The sequence below is a fragment of the Mirounga leonina genome, unplaced genomic scaffold (genome assembly GCF_011800145.1).
Source record: "Mirounga leonina isolate KUSES-001 unplaced genomic scaffold, KU_Mleo_1.0 Mir_173, whole genome shotgun sequence".
NCBI classification, from domain to species: domain Eukaryota; kingdom Metazoa; phylum Chordata; class Mammalia; order Carnivora; family Phocidae; genus Mirounga; species Mirounga leonina.
This window is the reverse complement of record NW_023270447.1, coordinates 51,018,117-51,035,756: the sequence shown is the minus strand read 5'-3', so window position 1 is coordinate 51,035,756 and position 17,640 is coordinate 51,018,117. Positions and strand designations below refer to the sequence as shown.

The 17,640-nt window shown below is 54.0% G+C and overlaps 1 protein-coding gene across 3 annotated transcripts in view; it reads right to left on the bottom strand.

The window, feature by feature from the left end:
• SSBP3 (single stranded DNA binding protein 3) overlaps window positions 1-15,727 on the bottom strand; it is a 162,619-nt gene extending 146,892 nt beyond the window's left edge. For all 3 annotated transcript variants that reach the window (XM_035018477.1, XM_035018478.1, XM_035018479.1), the window contains exons 1-4: window positions 15,544-15,727; window positions 14,510-14,582; window positions 14,224-14,285; window positions 11,447-11,531 (exon numbers count right to left, since the gene is read on the bottom strand). In XM_035018477.1, the coding sequence (XP_034874368.1) occupies window positions 11,447-11,531; window positions 14,224-14,285; window positions 14,510-14,582; window positions 15,544-15,599 (276 nt within the window). In that variant the 5' untranslated portion in view covers window positions 15,600-15,727. The remainder of the gene's footprint in view (window positions 1-11,446; window positions 11,532-14,223; window positions 14,286-14,509; window positions 14,583-15,543) is intronic.
• Between the last annotated feature and the right edge of the window lie 1,913 nt (window positions 15,728-17,640).

The following is a 17,640-nucleotide window of genomic DNA, read 5'->3' as shown; positions in this document are numbered from 1 at the left end:
GAACTTAACCCACTGGGCTGTTCGGAGGATGACAAGAGAGAAAGAAAGCCTAAAGGACTCAGAACGGTGCCTGGCATACGGTTAGCACTCAAACTTGTTCACTGTTCTCGACAGTTCTTCCTTCGGGAAACAGGAAGAAGATCCTGTCCCCTACGTTGCCCCAAAAGGACAAGAATTGAATAAGAACACTTTCTTCAAGGTCTAGGCACATAGCAACTGCTCAGTAAACACTAGTTTCCTCCATCAAACAAGGGATTGGTTATTATTAAGCCACAACGCCATAGTTTAGTTACTTATCTCTCAGCAAGAAACTACCACCCCAACTCCCAATGGCTCAACCTTCCATGGAAGATCATCACCCCCTCCAACAGTGGCGGCCGGAGTCCAACACCGTGATTTTTACCTCGTCTCTTCTCTTCAAGTTCCCTTTGACAAAGATGCTGCTAGCAAAATAATGCCAAAGAAAGTGCGTGGTGACAGTCAACTAGATTTAAGTTCATTTTCTATAGCTTGGGGTCAGAATCGACTGATGCACTCTGGTGATCGAGTTTTCTGCAATTCCCTATTCCACGCATTAGCTTGCTGACAGAAATTCACTGCGGTATTTAAAGTGGCAGCCATCACAAGTAACTCAAATTGTATTGGCTTCCCCGATGCTGAAATGCTCTGCTGAAACCATCAATTGGCCAATTCGCAGATAACGTGGTGGCTGAAATTCCCTGTCATGCTGTAAAACCCCGGTCCACAGCGGCTCACCAGCCCGGAGATCCGCAGCGACACCTGCCACCAGAGCTGCAGGCCAGGGCGGCCTCATGTACCACAAGTGGGCCCGCGGAGTAGGAGCTGGTGGGCGGCGGGCGGCCGGCGCTGCCGAGAGGAAGGGCCTCCAGAGAGAGAGTAACATTTGCTACTGGAAGCCTTCTAAAGGACGGCGAGAAAAGAACAGCAGCGTGCACACGCCCAACACCAGGCCTGCCCACTGGGCCGTCTGCCCCCCTGGGCACAGGCCACGGATGGCCAAAGCCACGGGACGCCACGGCATCGCCCAAAGAAAGCTGCAAAATTCCTAGCAGGTGGCACAGGCCCAGGCGCCTGCCTCTGAACAAAGGTTCTCCAAACTCAGGGGCGGCCACGGGAATCAGGTGTCCATCTGGCCACGCACTTGCTGTTACCATCCCACTCCAGGCCTCAGTTTCCCCATCTGTAAGTTGAGAGGGTGCTTCTTAACACACGTTCTACGATTTGACAGTCTGTTCACATTCCAAAAAGCCTTCTCAACAGGGGACCACAATTTACAAACCATCTTCACAGGCTCTCACCCGACTTCTAAAATGCTTGAGAGGCAGAAAAAAACAAAAAAATCCAGGCCTTACTTCACACCGTTTCATCTCACAGATGAACCAACGAAGGCTCAGAGAGGCCAGATGACTCACCCAAGGCCATCTGGAAGAATCAGAACTTGGCCCTCTGGTCCTCCAAGTCCAAATCCCGTGTACCGTCCGGGACGCTGCTCTGGTTCCCAGCACCGACCGGCACAGAGCCGGCCCGCGGCAGACGCCTGGCACTAGCCGCGCGCCCACCACGCTCCCGCTCCAGTCTGCGAAGCCCCGCTCCGTCTACCCCACGAGCTCACAAAGCTGCAGCTAGCATCCAGGGCGTGGGGGGGAGGTGTGCCACCCCACAGCCTGCTCTCTCAAACGGCCTTTTGTGACTGGGAGAGAAGGATCAGAGGAAAACCTCAGACAGGGGCCCCAGGGAGCAGCCGTGCTTCTTAAGGTCAGAGGACTGTGAGACAGAAGTGAAATGTCAGGCGCTTTACCCAAACACACAAAGAGCGGGAGACACAAAGCCTGCCTCGGGAGCTGTGCAAACAGCCGTCACCGGGAGGGGACGGAGAATTTGGGAGGCTGGGCCAACCTGGGTCAGACAGGATGCCCTGAGACCTATCCTCGAGATTCTTGCCCTAGCCAGAGGCTGAGCCGTGCAGATGTTCAGACAACACCCTCCGCAGGGGGCCGGGGACCCCGCCTCGCCTGCAGACACACAGGAGGACAGGCAGGAGGAGTCCTGTGGCCAGCCAGCAGGGACGAGCTGCTGACTTTAAGTGGGGGCTACTGCTTATTCAGCATTCGGCAAGCATCTGCTGAGCACCTTCTACATGTTCTCTGCACAGAGAATACGGCAGCTAAGGCCAAAGGCGGCCACCAAGGAAACCACCAGGCACCACTCTAGAAGCGAGAGGCATGGTGGGGACACAGCTCTCTCAAGAACCCTCAGAGGTGGCAATCATTCCCTCCTTATTACAGGTCACGAAACGGGGATCAGCAATCGCTTGTCACTTGGCTTAAGTCACCCCACCTGTGGGCCCCAAGATTCAATCTCAGGCTCCTCTGGGCTAGTGGCTTTCAAAGTTTACACTGAGACCCACAAGAAGGCAAATTTTACTTCACAAACTCAGGACCCACGTTTATTCACACAGCGATCACAGAAAACAGAAGTTTCCCCAAACAATACTTATGCTTACTCTGTGTGATAACAGTTGTTTCATTTTTTGTAATTGCCAGTCGTGACCCACTAAGTTGATTTCCCAAGGCACTAATGGGTCACAACGCACAGTTTGCAAAACAATGCGTTACCATGTGCCACTTGTCCATCTCCATTAAAACGTGTATTTAACACACTTGATCCCTGGGCAGGGATCAGACCTTTCCCGCTTCTCATGGCGCAGAGTCTAGCTCACCAATCTGGGGATTTATTCAAGACTCTGCAATAGGCCCCAGGAGTGGGGGTGGCACAAAAGGGGTACAGATAAGAACTCCTGCCCTTCAAGAGCTTTTAATCTACAAGTTAGGAAGGGAAGAGATACAACCTTGACCCAAATCGTTCTCCTTCTGGGCAGCAAGTAGCAAGTGAATACAGACACAGAGTTCCTGGGGATAAAAGAAGAAAGGAGGGGTGTTCCCATGGGGGTGGTCCTGGCAGGCCTGGTGGAGACTGCCACGTTCCAGGCTGGCATCTGCTCTACAGAAGGACCAGAGGGCAGAGGAGCAAAAACCCCATCTCAGGTGGTGTGGTACCAAGCAGGGACCACAGAAAGAGTCAGAGGGGGCAGGGGAAAGTTCCAGATTCCTAGGTCAAGAGACGTGGCCAGCAGAAGAGAAAACGGACACTTGAACGAACCCAGTCCAGGTGCCAGCCAGGAGTGCCCCTAAGTGTGTCTCATTTCATCCTCACAAGCACCGCGGCTGGTCTGGAGGCTGTGTGTGTGAGACCCTCACCCTCCGGCTGCTCAAGGGTACTTGAAGACGGCGGATGCAAATCCAGGGATCCAGAGCACTAACCAACAGGTGAGGCAGCCGGTGACGGTTCATGTCCATAGGCACACACCTCCCACACCAAGACCATTCTGCTGCCACCTCCCTTTTGGCCATGAGAAAGCCAGGATGCACACAGGGCCCCAGGTGAGGTCACAAAAGGAACAGCACACGTTTCGTGGTGCTTCTGCTGCGCCAGGCCCTATTACAGAGGTGGGGTGCGTGCAGGCGCATAAGCTCATTTATTCCATCCTTGCGACAACCTTATGAGAAGGGTATACTTTACTGACCCCATTTTCTACCTGAGGACACGGAGAAACAGAGAGGCTAATCAACGCGCCTGAGTTTGCCCAGCTTGAAGTGCAGCAAGGCAGCACCAAGGCAGGGGAAAGCGTCCTGGATCCCGACTGGGTTTGCACGTTTGAGTCCTACTGGCGACCTCAGGTGAGGCATCTTTCCTCTCTGGAGCTCAGTTTACCTATTTGTTAGATGACTAGGTGACCTCCAGTTCCATCACCTCCAGCCCTGCTATGTACATACACGTTAGATACATCTCTCGGCCGCCACAGAGGGCGGGACGGTTTGCCTTCTCCCACCACCTGTCCCAACTGCATCCTGGTCTCTCGGAAGACGGAGATCATTCTGCACGAGGCTTCCTACGCACTTACCACATTCTGGGCTGCATCTGTCTCTTCAGAGCAGGCACTTGGTCAGTGAACCGGATCAACACCGCAAAACTGCACGGTGTCTCCAGCTCCTGGTCTGGGAGCCTCCTTCAGGCTCGGCCAGGAGGCCTGAAGCGAAAGCAGCCAACACACCAGCACCAGCTCCCCAGAGACCTGCAACGGTGACACATCCGTTCCCAGGCTCGCTTCCTAAGGCTCCTTGTCGGGACTCCTAGCCCCATCAAAAAGCCTAGTGAAACGGGAAGCAGGCAAGGGCAGGCTACATACTGGAAAGGATGACCCAACTTAGCGGCTTTCAACTCTGCCCATCCCTGAGAACATCTACACAGCACATTACCGCACAACTAACCTCCCCTGACAGGCTTCCTTGCCTTCCTCTCACCGCCCCCCCCACCCCCACGGCAGGATGAGCAAGGACAACCCCTGTGCCTAGTTCACAGCGGAGAGAATGGATCTCAAGAAGTGGAGGCTCCCCCAGAAACAAGGGGTGTGGGGCCAAAATGTGAATCCAGATTTTTGTGGATGCCAAGCTGCAAGCCCCTCTGGGTCTTAACCATTTCACTGTGCGGGATGGGGACAGGACTCCTCTGCCCCACATAGATAAGGGGTGCAAACGTCTCAGGGGAGCATTTATCAGTGCCAGCTTGTGGCAGGACTGCTCGCTCTGCCCCTGGCAGGGGTGTGGGGATGAAACAAGACAGCTGGTATGGAGGGGGAGACTCCATGGCACATCAGGGGAGCCCAGGCACTGGAGGGCATCATTGGGAAATTCAAGTGTCCAGTTCCCTCAGGTCAGCTTGCTCTCTCAGAAAAAGACGCTGTTGGCCCCATCATGTTAAAAGTTTTGGGGGGAAACTTTAGGGCTGCAAAGAGAAAGAAAACAAACTCACCAAGCACAAGGCACAGAAAGACAACCATTCTATAGGTAGGTGATACTACTCAACTCTCACAACAACCATGCAAAGGAATCACCACTCCCCCCCTACCCCGCGGCGGGGCGGGGGGGGGGGGGGACACGAAAGATCTGAAAATTCATCCCACCAGGAAACGACAGTGAGGGCTGGAACTAAGGTGTGCGTCCCAGCTACCAGCCAGAGCCCAAACCCTTCAAAATCCAGAGGATTCAAGACCCGAGAAAAGAAAAGCAAAACACAGGAGAGAAACGTTTCTAAAACCCATTCACCAAGGCTCCAGAAAACCCCATTACCCTGGCGAATCAAAAACAAACAATCGTTATTGTCTATTTGCTGTAAGCTCCTAGCAACATGTATTAAAGAAGTTTATGTGAATCATCTAATGCACTTGTGCCGTGGTCAGAATTATTACCAAGCTAAAAAAGATTAATTTTTCTAAATACTCTAAACCCTAGACACTATTATAAAGGCTACAGCTAGTGTAACATTTCTGTTATCTTGGCTGACAGGCCCTCAAGCACACACACCTCCCTTCCACTTCTCCCTCTGAAGACTTAAACACACACAAACTCACACACAGAGGCAGGAAAAGTCGGAGGAAGGGGGCGAGGCAGGTCTGGCCTGAGGTCTCCACTAGAGAACCCGCTTCCCTTGGAAAATTAAGACAGCCGAAGAGACACTGCAGGGAGAGCTGGGGGTCTCTGGCTCCTGTGGAGCAGTGGTGGGCACAGAACTAACTCTTGGTCCAAGTTTGCAAATGCTTAGCTAACAAAGATGGCATTATGCGAAGACGTGCACACGGCTGGTCTTGGAGTTCAAATGAAGTGACCACGGCCAAAAACTTTGTTTGGGTCCCCACCACTCTACACCCGCCACCCCCCGCCCCTGCCCCAGCCCCACCTCCCCCCTTGAAATAAAGGGCAAGGATTTGCAATTTGGGGTCTTGCCGCCACTTGAAACCCATTAAGGTGGCCGCACAGCCTGGGTTCTGGCAAAATGCAATTCCAGTTACTCATTTAGTGTTTAATTAGCTACCGATGGAAGAGTCTGGCAGCCTCTGGCGTAAGAGGAATTGCAGCAAACGGGGTAGGAGCCCGAAGAAAGGATGCAACACAAAGTCTAAGCTCCAAGGCGGGTGGGGAAAGAAATGACTGTGTGTTATGTTTTGTCTTTTTAATCTGCCACACAAGGGTGCCAAGGGTCAGAGCCAAAGGCAACTGCTAGGAACTTGCCAGGACCTCTGGGCAGATGGCTAGGCTGGCTTATCTCTGGGGAGAGCATTCCCCAGCTCCTCAGAGCTGGGTCGTGGCCCTTCCCCTCCCATTCTGCCCGCTGGGCCGCCCTCTCCAGCCCCCGCCCCCAAAGGGTTCTGGCAGGCGTGGACACTCCGCGCCTGGCAGGAACCCCAGCTCAGCACATCCAAGGAGAGCCCTCTCAAATATCACTTTGCTATTTCAAACCCACCAAGGACGCTGGACCCCTGCCACAGAGCCACAAATACCTCAGCTCGCGTCCACGCCTAGGCCTCTGGGGCACTTTCCTAATCCCCCCCCCCACACACACAGCCTGGAGACACAGGCTCACAGCTGGGGGTGAGGGGGGCAGGAGAGTCCTGCTGTGGGGGCACAGGGGAAAGGGAGCCAGGTACTCCTCCTCAGGGGCTCACAGCAGCGGGGCAGAAAGGGACCTCAGGTCTTCAGAGCGGAGAAACTGAGGCTCAACGCTCGCTAAGGTCATGGGATTCCATGTCTAGTACGACGCCCCAAGTTCTTCACTGGGAATCACAGAGGGGCTGGGGTTAGGGGCAGCAGTCTGTACACCTTCGGAAATCAGGTACAAAGTCTCCTTTGTGGGACACGTGTATTTTCTGGAAGGAAAAGCCAGAGCTTTTATCACATTTTCCCTGCCAAAAGAGCCACTGTACCATAATAAACTCCCTTCCCGACTCGCGTCCCACCTCTGCCAGTGACTCTGCAGTTCACCTCGCAGGGGCTTCAGACTAGCTCTCCGCTGAAGGCATTTCTTCAGTGACTATATACGGGCGCACCTGGGGCCAAACGCAAACACCTCCCCTCCATTCAGCAGGAATTCTGTTCACAAATGAGGGCTGTCAAAAGTTGAGAGGAAGAATCTGAAAGACCCACATCTAGTCCCAGCTCTGCCGCCGCCACCACCACCTCCCCCCTGCTACCCGCTACATGCTCTTGGACAAACTATCTAAACTTGGGGCGCCTGGGTGGCTCAGTTGGTTAAGCGCACTGCCTTCGGCTCAGGTCATGATCCTGGAGTCCCGGATCGAGTCCGCATTGGGCTCCCTGCTCGGGAGGGAGTCTGCTTCTCCCTCTGACCCTCCCCCCTCTCATGCTCTCTGTCTCTCATTCTGTCTGTCTCAAATAAATAAATAAAATCTTTAAAAAAAAAAAAAAAAAACTAAACTCCAGGCCTCGGTTTCCTCATCTGTGAAATGGGGCTGAAACTTAGGAATAACACCTGACCAATAAAGCCACTGCGAGGCCCAACTGCAGGCCTTCACTGAAAGGCTTTATAAGAACTGCAGTGATGTGAGCAGTGCAAGGAGCCTCCGTGGCTCTCGAACACCTTCAGCTCAGAGGCCACATCTCTGGGTCTTGCCTACCCCACTCATTTCTTGCCACCAAGCGGAAAACACACAATTAGCTACCACCAGGAGGGAAAGGGCTGCTGGTAGCCCAGAAGGCACCAAAGATACTTCTACCAGCCACACGGACCCAGGGGGAGAGGCAAGCGGAGAAGGTGGCCCAAAGTGAGAGACACAGGTGGCACTGGGAGCGTCCACCCCACAAAAGACCAGGCCCCAGACAACAGGGTCTAAGAGAACCCAATGGCACCCCAAGGGCTTTTACCGATACCCTGAGAAGCGCTGCTCTGGTGGGAGTGGAAAACTCTCACAGCAGGGTCCCCGCGTAAGCCTCCTCCTAGGGCCTCGGGGCTCTTCTGCCTTAGGGTAAACTGATTTCTCAGAAAAGTCCACTCCTGTACTGAATGCCCCAACACTCCATGTTACACGTGATCAACATCAGGGCGCTCATGCTTACAAATAACGTGCCAGGTGTTTGTGGGGGGCCGGGGGGTGGGGGGAGGACAGACTGTGACTCAAATAAAAACTCATGAATTCAAAGAAAATTTAAAACCCCCTCCCCGCTGAGTCACCTGGTTTATTCCAGGCCCTACAGCCTGGCCTTGACCTGAGAGGAGCCTTTACATCACCTGACCCCTGACCCCAATGTTAGGAAGGGGAGACAATTTGTCAGGAACACAAAATCTTTTCCCTAGGAGAGTGGAGACCAGGATCTTCCCAGCTGCGGTCCTTTCCAAAGATCCTTCCAGCCCCACAGCAGCTGGGCACGCCCCCCTCACCCCTGCCCTGCAAGCACTTAATACTCACTACCCCCATCAAGGCCTGGGTGGGTACCTGGGCTGCGCAATCTCCCCCACAAACTAGGAGAATCTTTGAATCGCCTCAATGGCAAAGGGAAGGCCAGTTACTGCACACTCTTATTGACAAGATGTAAGGTAACTAGTTAACCAGCACTAGAATCACCTGGCTCAAGATCACCCAGCAGAAGTGAAATCACCAAAGGAACCATCTTCCAATATTTCAATGGCTGTTCTAGGCCAGGCTCCTCAGTGACCCCAAATTACCTATTTTTTCTTACCCATAGTTCCTTAACCCCTTCATTCAATTAGCACGCATGCCTACTGTGTGCAAGGTATTGTGGGAGCTACAGAGATGAATAGCTCTGTAGATCGATGAATGGTGTCTGGCACGGAAAAAATTAATAAGCTGTGGTTGGAAAGACAAGCCTGAGAGAGAAGTTAGTCGGAATAGGTGCAAACAAATGACACTTGCCACGGACCTGCAGGGCTGAGCCTTGGCAGTTAGGAGCAGCGATTCTGGAGTTGGTGATGGCCTGTGTTTGGATTCTCATTCTACCCCTTAGCTGCGAATTAACCTCTCTGTGCCTCAGCTTCCTCATCTGCAAAATGGAGTTAACAACTCCTCTCACCTGGCCACTGGCAGCTTGAAATGAGAGACTGAACCAAAGCGCTCAGCACAGGGGCCCAGCACATGGAAAGCCGCCAACAAAGGCTCTGTATAGATGGTTTCCATAGATAATGAGATGGAGTGATCAGAGTGTGCTGAAAACTATCATAAAAGTCCACAAAGAAGTTAAAAGATGGATAGGATTTGAATGGATAAGAGAGGCATGCATTCCAGACAAGAGGAAGGGGGCCTGGAAAGAGACAACAACAATAATTCTAGCAAGAAGGAATGAGGGCTAACTAGATGGTAGCCATGGGAATGGAGAGAACACATGAAGATCTGAGAAGGACAAAGAAAAAAGAGGGTTCATTTTCTTAATTTTCTTAAATTTCTCTTAATTTACCAGTTGCTCCTGTCACCCCTGCAGCCCAGTGCCACCATGTAACTCCTTCTCCATACAGATGTTCCCTCTCTGCCGCCATTCATCACTCCATTCCTCCCCCTGCACGATCTTACTCTCAGGCCAATGACACCAAGTGGATTCCAATCTAGGAAAAAGGGTTTTGACCCCCATGTCTGTGACCTCAATGCTTGGTAGCATCTTCTACATGTCCACGCCAATTTCAGTACTCGCCACATAATTCTGCCACCATTCCCTAACAAGTTATGGAAAGCAAACCCATGCAAGCTTTCACGGCCACCCATATTGTTTCAAGGTGGCAGACCAAACCACAAATTGCCACAACCTTACATCATTTGCTAGAGCACCAAACTTGGTTAAAAATTATTTACTTCTCTGATAGCTTGCAAAAGATAGCACGGACATCCTCTATCAAGGGATTTACTTGAAATAGGCACGTCCGCCTATCCCCCCAACTCCAAAACGAAACCATTTGCACAGCAAAACTGGCCATGCAGGAATGGGCTCTCCGTACGTTTTAAAAAAAAAAAAAAAAAAAGGAAGATTTTTACTCGGAAAAAGGGGTCAAATTCACCAACTATTTTTATATGCCTCATGTACCTTCTGGCCTCCTCCCCCAACCTCCAGCTCAGGAGACGCTATGATCATCACCACGGATTTTCCCAGAAGAACCACATCACAAGAGAACCAGTCACCTCACCTTTAACTACTAAAAGTTTACCAGACCGTAAGTACTGTTCGCCAGCTTCTCTCTCTCAGTCCTGGAGACGGCACAAGAACCGGTCCCTTTCCACAGCAGTCTGTTCCAAGGGCATTACCTTTTCAGTCACAACAAAACTTCATCCCGTTGAATAGCCTCAAAACCAGTGAGCCTCCCGCGGAATCTCTAACTCTTCGCATTACAGGACAAATTGTCACCATAAAGATATGCATGGTAATGGGATTTGACCGCTTGTGAAATTCAACCAGATGGGTTCCGGGGTCCTAGGCCAGTTTCTAGTGTCCCAGGTGTGTCCCCCACCTCTGCACGCAGGGGACACACGTGGCCTGGCAAAGTGGGTGGGCCCCGACGACATTCAAGAAACCAACTTCCATGCTCGAGAGCTTGGACACCATTCCTACCCACCGCATGACAAAGTGCAAGACCAAATAAACCACCTCTTACGTGCATGTGCGCGCGTGCTGACACTCTGTCACACACACACACACACACCCCATCTACAAGGCCAGTGGGAAGCGAAGACTGGAAGGAGGCTGGGAAGAACCGCAGACACTTCCCCTTCCATCTCCCACATCCCCCAGATCGTGTTTCATCTGATCATAAATTCTGACTCCAACCCATGTTTGGAGTCTAATTTTTTTTTTTTTTTTGGAGGGGGACTGCCATGGGAGATGGATATGCGGCAGACATCGCTCTTATAAGCATTTCATAAATCTTAAGAAACTCATCCAGGTAGAGGATGAATGATAGGGTAGCAAGAGCTATGAGGTGATGAAATTAACTATCTTCACAAGAACATTTTGAACACAAGATTATGGACCAGCCAAGGACCTCAAAGTATACATGATCTTATTGGGCACAACATGAGTCCTCCAACACACATACACACACACACACACACACAAAACCATAATTTGAAAAGCCTGCTCCCTGGAAAGTAAAGAAACAGGCCATTTCACCAAACTTCACTCAACCACTCCTTCTGCTCTGAAACACAAGTTTCAGATTTGCTTCTTCTGCGGCGGTGGTGGCGGCCAATTTTTTAATTAAACCAACACCAAGGAGGCTCAGTCCTTTCCCAGCTAACTGTCCACTCTGAACATCAACCTCTCATGGCTGAGCCCTGAACACCACCATTTAATCCTCCAGATAGGTATCTACACTCTTTTGCATAATTACAACATTATGAAACACCGTCCCCCAAGTTAGAACAGGGCAAGGGCAGCAGGGAGGTGGGCAGAACAAAAAAAAGGCCAGGAGAAAACAAAGACCACTGCCAATTGGCTGTGTATTTGCTTCTGGTGCTAAAGAAGTTAGAGCTATCCAACCCTGTAATTATTGCCAGGATTAAAAATTTGTTACTCACGTAATCATGAAAGGCTTTTGCTTCACTCGAATGTTCACAAGTGTCTCGCCTTTCAGGAGCTGCACAGTAAAGGTCCCAAAATACGCTGCAAGTCGAAAAATAAAATAAGATCGGGTTACTAATTATTACTGGTGTACCAACGACAAGTGTACAATGTGCGGGACTAACAGCATGGCATCTCCCAAAGGCTCCAACCCCACATTTCCAACCTTTTGGGCAAACTTGGTCTTGAAAACACAATGGACCAACCTCTTCTGGCAAGCCAGACCTTTGTAGTAAGAGCGTTAGTTCTCATCCATCAGGCACCTACTGTGCGCTGGATGCCTCACACCCATGACCCTGCTTGTAACTACCGCAGGGCTATAAGGTAGATGACTATCCCTACTTTATTCAAGGGGCAACTGAAGTTTGGATGGATTAGTACAACCCATTTATGGGTGCCCAGATAGGACAGGTAGGAATCTGGATAAGAATCCAGGCCTGCTTCATCTGTGCTCCTTTTACCCCCATCCCCCCAACCAAAATGGCTACATTTCATAAAAAGGTTAAGCTGTCAAAGTCAGGACTATGATTCATATGCGGAGCAATCTGGGTGACTAGTGATAAAGGAAACCTACAGGTTCTTAATCCCAGAGCCCAGAGCCCACACCCCCACCCCTCCCATCTCACCCCCACTCCCATCCAGGCCCACCCCCAAGGAATTCTTATGCAAGAACCATCCCCCCCACCCAAAGAATGCATGTCAATTAGCCAAAGGAGATGTTGTCCACAACCAAGTATCTTGTCCTTTCATGTTAAAATAGCCCTCCCCAGAAAGGCAACTGTCCACCTATCCAGCAAAGGGGGGGGGGGGGGGCAGGAGGAAGGCTTAGATATCTCTGCTTTCTCCCCCTCCAAGATTTGGTGTAGTCACCCTAACACTTTGTATTACATGAGAACAGACCTACAAGTTATCTGCCAGCCAGTAAAACCTTACACAAACACAGGGTAGTCATTGGTATTAATACGGGGCCTTAGAAACCCTCTCCGGGTCAGGAGCCCAAGGCCCAGGACTGGGAACCCACCTGAAGGAAACGGGCACCAGAGCAGAAGTCTGATTCTCGGTCTAGTGCTCCTGTCCCCAACACCAACAGCTAGCTCAGCGGGTCATCAGACAAGCCATCTCACTCAAGGTGTCTGAATTCCAGGGCCTGACTAACTCCGAATGAGCGCCCGAGCGCCGGGGCTTCCTCCCACCTGGAGAGCCTCAGCTGTCATTTGCTCAGTGTCAAATGGCACAGAAGCAACTTCTAACTAACAAGACCACGGACACGGCCACTCAGAGCCACCACTGCTCAGGTTCAGCACAACAGACTCTCCACGTTCCTGGGGCTGAGAGAAAGGCAGGTCAAGATGGGGGGGGTGGCGCTTCCCGACAGAACAAGAAAATCGAAGGCTTCTAGTAGCTCCAGAAGGAGGCTCAAAAACATTCTTTTCTGTCCCCTGAAGCTGTACACATTTGATTAACTTCTCCGCACACTGAAGATTTCGAACGCTACAAACTCCCTGGCCCCTTCTCAGTAACTTTTACTCCTAAACCTGAGCTTCTGCAAAATCCGTGATGGTCAGACGCACCACCCCGCTCACATACTCCTCTCCAAAAACAACCCCAGAAAGCCTATCACCCACTCCTACAGGTAGAATCCTCAGGCCCCAACACCGCAGTTCCAAGGTTGGCAGAAGTCATTAAAAACTCATTTTCTCTGTGCAAGTTAGAACAGACACTTCATCCCCCCGCATTTCAAAGAGACTCGGAACAGTAACCTGAACTGGTGGTCAGGTAAACGCACGCTAAGATCCCAAGACATGGCACTCCAATCCTTCTGAACTCCACCAAAATATCAAAAGCCATTCTGCTTTCTTGTCCTTTTCAAAAGGATGTCAAAGACTCAACCAATCGGTCCCGCAAAACATCCAGGTCTTACACTCACAGTGACTCACTCCTGCTGACCCTAAGCCTCCGTTCTTACGCAAACCTACAAGGAGACCAGACCTACAGATCTCCCACCCCAGCAGGACCCAAATAAAGGAGGGAAAGGGTCACAAATAAGGGAGAGCCACTAACTACCACTTCCAACCACAAGCACTCTGTGAGGTCAACGCCAACCAGTTAAGGTTCTTGGTAAAATGAAACTTTGTGGTTTTAGGGATGCTGGGGGTTGAGGGGAGGGCCCACAGAGGAGAGGAAGGTCCAGTCCGTCTGAATCAGTATCTTTAAAGGAAGTGGCAGCCCCTTCTTGCTTTTTCTCAGGGTGCCTGGGAAAGGCCCCAGTAGAGTTGCTCTCTCAAGGTTTTGAGCTCACAGAAGAAAAAGGGACAGGCCAGTGGTAAAACAGACCTGGTATCCTCTCCACCCTACCCCACCCCCACTCCCTCTAATTAAAGCAGCATGCAGAACTGACAAAAACCCTTCAAGGTTTTTTCAACCCCCCCCCCCCCCCCCGGCCTGGTGCCCCAGAGAAAGACAGAAAAGTAAAGGAGTTTCTGTATAAACACTAGGCACAATTCAGTAGGTTCTCAATAGGAGGGGAAAGAGAAGGCAAAAACTTCAGGCAGCAGCCTCTCCTGTCCTTTTCCTCCTTCACCAGCCCTGGTCTGAGTGCCCAGAGGTGCCCTGTTCCATGCCAAGCCCAAGAGCTAAGGCATGGGGGTCCGCTCCAGGCCTCCTGTCTTTGTTCACCCAGACCCAGGTCTCAGAACAAAACAAACACACACACAAAACTATCACACAAACTTACCACCACCACGAGTGCAAAAACCCAGGCGGTTCTCCCAACGTGATGTTTTTTTCCCATCGAATCTGGAAAGCAGAGAGCAGAGACCGCTTAGAGGAGCAGAGAGGAAGGGTGGGCTGGGGGCTTCCCAGAGCCAAAAGGCTGAGAAAACCAACTAACAATAAATGCCAAAAGGTGATAAAAATTCAAAATGGTGGCCACAGTGGTTGCTCCTGAAAACAAAGGCTCTAAGAATAGTGGGGAAGAAGGGGTGTCAAGAAATTGGATGATGGGGGGGAATTCCACTCACCTCCGACAAGAAGGTCTGTGCAGATTTCTGTGCTCCTACGTGCAGTAAATATTCGTAGACGTATAAAGCTAACCTGGAAAGTGGGCAGGGGGCACAGAAAGAGAGGGAACTCGTCAGATCACACGGGGCGCTCGCTTCTGGACCTTGCCAGCCGTCTTCCAGCCCTGCCTGCGCTGTCCCATTGTGGCCCCAACCAGAGGTGAGCAGCTAGCTTGGCCCTGCCTCGGGGCCGCGGGTGGAAGCATTCAGGGGGTGGGTACCAGGGGACGCGTTGCCTCGAGCCGCGAGGGCTAGAGAGCAGCCCCCAAACTTGAACTTCCAACTGGCATCGGGGCCAAACCCACCTAGGTCTCTCAAACTCGCAAGCCTCCCGACCCCTGAGCCTCCCTCCTTTTCCCGACCCACTCGTTGCCACCCTCTCTCCAGCTCTGAGGGTCCAGGGAGACTCAGTCCTGGACTCCGGGGTGCTCAGCGCGCTCTGGAGAGGGCAGCAAAGCGCCACCCTCACCAGTCCCCCCCCCAAGCAACTGTCCCCCAAGCCCAGGGCCAAACCGGCGCCGCCGTCCCTGCCCAGCGCGGCGCCCCGGAGGGCGCGGGGCGGGCGGCGAGGCCGAGGGCAGGCAAGGGAGAGCGCTCCCGGCCGAACAAAGCCCCCGGCACGCACTCCTCACGCCGCGGGCGGACAAAAGGAGCCTTCGGGGCTGTGGGAGCCACGCGCCCCCTGCCCGCGCCCGCGGGGCAAAGTGCGGCGGCCGCGGCGGGCGCCCAGCCTCGCGCTCCGGACCTCGCCCACCCCTCTCCGCGGACCCCCGCGGCCACCAGGTGCCCCCTCCCCCGGCGGCGCCCCCCGACGCCCCGGCCTCCGCCGCCTCCCAACAATGGGCTCTCCCACGCCGCCCGCCGCGGCCTCGGGGAAGGGGCCAGGCAGGCGGCGCCGGGCCCCGGGCGCAGCAGCCCCCGCCCGCCCACCTGCCTCCCACCGGCCTCCCGCAGCCCGGCGACGGCGCGGCCGCCACTTGGAAAATAGGGCTTACTTTTCTCGAGCCTGCCCGTCCGAGGGCACCGCCGAGCCTTTGCCTTTGGCAAACATGGTTTGCAGAGAAGAGGGCGCCGAGCCTCGCCGCCGCCGCCGCTACCGCTCCGGCTGCTCCCGAGCTGCCCCCTCGCTCCCGGCCCCCTCCCCGGCCTCGCTCGCTCGCCCGCTCGCGCTCTCCTCGCCGCGCTCCCCTCCCTCCCCCCCCAGGCGCTGGCTCCGCGCTCTTTCCAGCTGTCAAAGCGTCAGCCCCGGCCGCGGCCCCATCGCCCTGGAACTCCTCCCGCGCCGGCTCGGCCTGGGGTGCCGCTGCCGCCGCCGCCGCTCGCCCGCCGGCCCGGCCGCCCGCTGGCTCGCTCGCGCGCCCGCCCGCCCGGCTCCGCCTGCGCCGCCCTCTGCGCCTCCGGCACCGCTGCCGCCGCCGCTGCCGCTGGTCTACTTGGAGCTCAACCGAACGTGGCTACCCGGGCGAGGAAGCGAGGCGGGCGTCAACGTCCCCCGATTGATGGCCACTTCGGCCAATCGGCGCGCGGGGGCGGGCCCGGCGGCCGGGAGGGACGCCCTGTCAGCGCCCGGCCGCGGCAGTCCCCGCGGCGGCCGCCTCCACCGAGCCGCTGCCCCTGCTCCTGCGGCCGAGCCGGGGGTGCTCGGGGGCGCGCGCCTCTCTTTTCTGTAGATGTGGGGAGGGGACTCGAATCGGGCTGGGGGAGCTCTGGTCTCCCGGCCCCGGCGACGAGGGGGTTTGCCGGGCGCTCCCCGCGGCGGGGACCACTGGGGGGCGGGGGGCGCTGCGGCAGCGTCGGAGGGGAGGGGGCGCGGACCCCTAAGCGGAGCGCAGCCGGCTCCCTCCCGCCACGTCCCTCTCCCTTATCTGCCCCTCACCTCCTTCCCCCCCTCCTTTCCACCGCCTGGCCTGCGACGGCCCAGCCCTTATCTCCCCCTCCCCCTCGCCTGCCCTCCTCCCTGGGCTCCGACCCCGACCCCCTCCCCAGACTCCAGTGCGCTCCCCAGCCGCCCCGCCCCCGGCCCTCCCTCTTGCCCAGTCCGCCTTCCGAGCGCCGGGCCCGGGGCTCCACGCTGCGAGCTGGGCGGCTCGAGCCGGCGCCGAGGCGCGCGGCTGCTCCTTTACTACATCATTAAAATACTTTGGAAAGCCCCAAAGTGGAGCCGCGCGAAAAAGGTCCTTGGCGTGCTTTGGGGAACCTGGGGGAGGGGACGGGAGACTTGTGTTAAGAGAAGGGAGAGTGATTGCTCCCAAATTTCTAAGGTCGGCCAACCCTGGCAAGTTAGCCCCTTGGCTTCTCCACAGGAGACTGTGCCGTTCCGGGGTACGGGGGCGTCACCTGGGTGCCCTGCAACGTGGAATGCGCGCCACAGAAATCAGCAAACTTCAAATAAATGGAGCTAAATTGGGGAGTGGAGCGGGGTGAGAGTCAGGCTTGGGGGGAGGGGAAGCTTCCATTGTCAGTGACCCAGGTGTACAATGGGAAATGGGGGGGGGGGCTGGCAGAGTGACCCAGCTATTTGCTGCTGACTCCTTTCTGCCCACGCTGAGAACCCCAAGTACACACTATGACTCCCTTATTAGACCAGAAACCAGCGAAATAGGGGAAGACTCCCCCATTTTCAGACTGCTTTTAGAGCGCGGTTCTCTTTAAATGTGATAAAACACTGTCGGCACTGTCTCTTTAAAAGAGTCAAGCAGAAAAAGCTGTGTAAGCGCTGATTGGCTGCCTGTTTGGATACATCTTTAGGGGAGCCTTGAAACTGTTAGCCTAGGTTGATTTTTTTTTTTTAACTGCGCTGTTCCAATAAACAAGTAACGCCCCTCCCCCTAACATGCCTCGCACCAAACAGCACCAAACAATTAAAGGATAGGTCAGTGTCCTGGGGAAAACACGTTTCAAGTAGGAAAACTCAGAACTAAATTTCAACAAAATAAAGAATAATTCCCTACCATTAAAGTTTGCTTATTCTGATCTGTTGAAAAGAGAAAAGGGGCTTTTAAAAGAAATGCCCCGCAGCAAACAGATCTGCCTTGGTTCAGGAAGGAGACTCGGTGCATTTTTGGAATAATGTTCTACTCAGTGTAACAAGC